Genomic DNA, 4,538 nt, shown 5'->3' with positions numbered 1-4,538 from the left:
TAGACTTTTAACAAAGAGAAACCACTATCAAGTAAAACAAAAAAAATTCAGAGTCACAACCATGAATGAAATACATCCCATGCTCATATATTACGCACAAACATATTTTTAAAACACGCATCTCAATAATATATGTCTTTATCTATTGAGATGTTAATAATTAAAGATAACGCGTCGGTGGCCAATTTCGAAGCAAACACCGAAACTAAAAACACGTTTCAGGTTCACCACAAAGCACAACCGGACATAAATCTAGAAATCCAATTCCAATTTGTTTCATCTTATCATCATTATCTAGTAGTGTTAGCACTAGTAAGTAATTTCAGCTTCAAAATGACGCCAAAATCACATATATAAAATTAGATTTTTTTTTTAAGCAAACAGTAGGATACTTATATATATATATATATATATATATATATATATATATATATATATATATATATATATATATATATATATATATATATATATATTTGGTTATTTGATTATGATGATGATCAGCAAGCAAGCATTCAGCCAGCAGCAACAGCATCAGCCCGTGGGCTAGCATCCAGGAGTTGACGCAGCTTTGCAGTAGCATTAGAGTTTTGGTTATTGTTGTTGTTACTACTACTTTTGTACACCATTTCTTCTTCATCATCATCATTTCCACTTCCACCTTCCTCAGAAGTACAACTGTCCACCCTAGACAGGAGGTTAGCCGTGCTTAGGGACACACTCTTATCTTCTGTGTCATTTTCTTCTTGCACGTTCTTAAGTTTTTCCTGTAGTTGTAGTCACAAATAATAATATATAATGTCATTTTAACAAGTATATATATAATTAATAATGAGATTTGGATTCCGTGTCTTACAGTTAGTTTGGCGTTTTGAAGCTTGAGTTTCTCTGAGTTGTCAGTGAGTCGGTTAATCTCGGACTTAAGGGTCAGATTTTCACTAGTCAGTGCATCAACTTTTATGGCCAGTTCTTCAGCTTCAGCCTGAAACAGATATTTGCATTTTGTTTTGTGAGATCCAAGCTACAAAATTGTAGCAAATATTTTGGAACATAAGAGACATAGGGGCTGTTTCTTTTCGATTTAACGAGTTAACCACTTAAAACATCACATCGTTCCTTGTTTCTTTTTGAATTTATATGATGATGGAGAGATTGACTTGATGGGTTAAGCCAAAAAAAAAAAATGAAAAATGGTCAATGTATCTATCTAGATTGAAGACGCCAACCCAACCAGGCCTACACATATTTATATTTATATTATATTTATACAGACAAACATCATTACCCATTATATTCAGAAATGATGAGACACGCATAGTAGGTTACCTGTTTCCTTAATCTAGATCTCCTGGCAGATTCGCGATTAGACTGCTTTCTCCTTTCCCTTTTCAGTTCTCGCTCATTCTGTCATTATTAAAATGAGGGAGGAAATTATTCAGAAAAGAAGGTTCCAAAAGTTGACTCTACCAAATTCAACAAAATGTGTTGCGATTAAAGATGATAAATATAGAATTAAAATGGACCTGCTGTTGAGCTTGGTTGGGCATCATGGCAACAGTTGCTGATGTCATCATGGTAACTGCAGTGGGAGATTTCTTGATTTCTGAGTCAGAGGTAACAACAGTCACTCCATTTGGTTCTTTATGAAAAAAATGACCGCTTATCTTTCCAGCTTCAGCTGCTGCTGCATTTACTTCATGAAGTTTAACCAACAATAATACATTTTACATTTTACATTTTACAATTTTCAATTTTCAGTTTAAAAAAAAAAAAAAAAAAAAAAAAAAAAAAAAGTGTGGAAATTACGAGCAATAGGTGACACTTCACGGCTCCTTTTCCTACTAGCGGTATTGCCATCACTTCCTTCACTAGAACCTTCGGTTTCCCCACTGTTGAAAATTATTAGTAAGATTAAAGATTTAATTTATTTGTAATTAATTTAATGGGAAAAGAATCAAAGAATAGCAGTAACCTGTGAGAAATCCCATTGCCTATCGACATTGCCAGCCCATCAAATCCTTTTAACTTCTTCATCAAGCCACGCTCAGAGTTCCCTGATGACTTGGCAGGAGAATCAATGCTCATTGGACTAGCCTGAAACCACATTTGTCATAAATATCTATAAATAGTAAGCGGTTGTTATGCCAAGAAGTAAAAGACTCACAAGAGGAACTCCAGGATGTGGATAATGTGGATAATGTGGATTGTACATTGCAGCATAAGGTGGCATCATATGCTGAAATTGCAAGTACAGATTAAGGTCAACAAAAATGAAGGTGGGCGGGTAGTGTTTAAATTTAATTACCTGTGGTGGTGCCCACATATAAGGTGGAGGAGGATGACCCGAGTTGAAGTATGGTGGTACAGCCATGCTATGCCCATAATAAGCCTACATATATGCAAAAAAAAAAAAAAAAAAAAAAAAAAAAAAAGTCAAACTTTGGTCAATCACTCTAAGCTGTGAGAAACAAAACACTTTTTTTTTGTGTGTGAATAATAAATAATCAACAAAACCTGCATAGCTGCCCAATCGGGATATGCATGAACACTCGTTTGCTGATTCTCCTGCAAGCATTAGTAACAATTAATAACAAGCATTGATTGATGATTTATCTGTGAAGCTTGGTTTTAATTTGTATTGTTAAATATGAAAAAGAATTCGGAGGTTACTTACAGTTACAGGTGGTGGAGGTGGTGAAGATGGTTTTTCTGGCTTACAAGCCTTTGTCTCTTCACAGTTGCCCATGGCCAAACACTAGAAACAATACTCACCTACAAATTGCAATGTAGGATAAAAATGTCAAGATAACACAAAAATAAGGTCTTCATTAAGATGAAGACCACAAAGATCTTGAATATATGGCAAAGCATTTAAAAGTATATATATATATATATATATATATATATATATATATATATATATATATATATATATATATATATATCATCTAACAATCAAATGAGATAAAACTAAACACCATCAATAAAACACGCCAACATCAAATACAGGAAACAATAACTAATTAGTTTTTTTTGTTCAAAATCATCCTTTACCAAAATTTAATTTAAAGGGAAATTAATTTGTCCATAATCCCTCTGATTAGTTTATTCACAATATGTCTTTTTTATTGTTTGAAATATTTTCTAAACAAGTAAAAGTCTTGGTATTGGGATCTACATCGGTGCTAATGTTGATCCATGACAACAGGGACAATAAATTCAAAAGAAAAGAAAAAAGGTACGGCGTAATTTTGTCCTTTCCATGATCCACATCAAACAAGGAGAAAGTAAAACAGCACCCACAAAAGTCCAAGACAATTACCAATCCAAGATAACCTACTACCAAATTTACAAAACTATCCTCACATTCATCCCAATAATTACATCACCAAAATCATTCCAGGAATATAATTAATTAATTCTACAAATTTAATAATTTTATTTGTCAATACCTCGCAACACTTCTCAATTGAAATTAAAACTCTACGTATGTACCAGTCTACCAGAAAGCAAATTCCACTATATGAACACAATGCTTTCGATCATATGAAATTTTTTCCAGTTTTAATCGGTTTATTATACCCAATTCTCAGTTCTGATCTCCTCTCTCTCTACAAACACACACACATGCGTATTTTGATCAAAAAATTACTACACGTATTCATAAACAATATCAGTCAGAGCTAAATTAACATATAATAAACAACAAAAACAATAAATGCACGAACTTCTACTGCAATCTATAGAAAAAACACATAAAATTGTCAACTAAAACGATTCGAATTTCGAATTTCACACGCGAATTGTATAGTATCGAACAGTTGAGAAGAAAATTAAACAAAATAGACAGTACCTGAGTAAGAAGAAATTTCAGAACTGCATTTTCTCTCTCTAAACTTTCTCTCTCTAAAGCGAGGGAGGGGGAGGGTGAGGGAAGAAGTGTGGGCTTTTTGCAGCTTGTAGAGAGAGGAGAGAGAGAGTGCCAAGGCAACACTCCACGTCACGAGACACGTGTTCGTGCGTTAAGTATTACCATCTCTATATCACAGAAATTATTATATAAGTAGAGGTATCGACTTATCGTATATCAAAATCAGTTCCTTACAATTTCGTAACTTTTATTAGATTCACTATCAATCAGTAAAAAAAGTGATATAGATGATATTTTTTTTACTATATTTTTTCTTTTACTATATTCACCTTGTAAATTAATTTTATTCAAATTGTAAATTAATTTTATTCAAAAGTAAGTATATCAAGGTGCGTTAGGAATTACTTATTTGAAATGTTTATTAACTTATTATTGTTTGGTATTGTTTATAAGAAGTTTTTAAAATAAATATTGAACGGTGAATGCATTAAAAACACTAGCAAGAGGATATCATCCGCCGTTTTTAAAAAAGGTTGTCTCTTTTTGTTGAAAATGTAGGAGCTACGGATTTTCAAATTAACCAAACCATAATCCTCTTTCACGCACCAACTCATCCCTCGTTGCGAACATGAGACTATGTCTCATGCCCTAGAGTCATTGCAGGCGA

At 32.9% G+C, this 4,538-nt stretch overlaps 1 protein-coding gene across 3 annotated transcripts; it reads right to left on the bottom strand.

Annotated features, from left to right (window-relative positions):
• Positions 1-459: 459 nt before the first annotated feature.
• On the bottom strand, positions 460-3,980 carry LOC145127360 (common plant regulatory factor 1-like). Of its 3 annotated transcripts, none has more exons than XM_079062573.1 (11): positions 3,854-3,980; positions 2,675-2,772; positions 2,515-2,565; positions 2,306-2,389; positions 2,165-2,236; positions 1,973-2,094; positions 1,807-1,889; positions 1,524-1,693; positions 1,327-1,404; positions 857-982; positions 460-767 (listed from the first exon to the last, which is right to left on the bottom strand). In XM_079062573.1, exons 2-11 carry the CDS (start codon positions 2,744-2,746, stop codon positions 516-518), a joined length of 1,110 nt encoding a protein of 369 aa, XP_078918699.1. In that variant the 5' UTR covers positions 2,747-2,772; positions 3,854-3,980; the 3' UTR covers positions 460-515. The 3 variants fall into 3 exon arrangements, with proteins under 3 accessions (XP_078918699.1, XP_078918700.1, XP_078918701.1); XM_079062574.1 differs by having other exon boundaries at positions 1,524-1,684; XM_079062575.1 differs by having other exon boundaries at positions 1,524-1,681.
• Positions 3,981-4,538: the final 558 nt, after the last annotated feature.

This window comes from Lactuca virosa, chromosome 7, assembly GCF_052849685.1.
Source record: "Lactuca virosa cultivar CGN04683 chromosome 7, Lactuca_virosa_CGN04683_v6, whole genome shotgun sequence".
NCBI classification, from domain to species: domain Eukaryota; kingdom Viridiplantae; phylum Streptophyta; class Magnoliopsida; order Asterales; family Asteraceae; genus Lactuca; species Lactuca virosa.
This window is presented reverse-complemented; position numbering and strand designations above follow the sequence as displayed.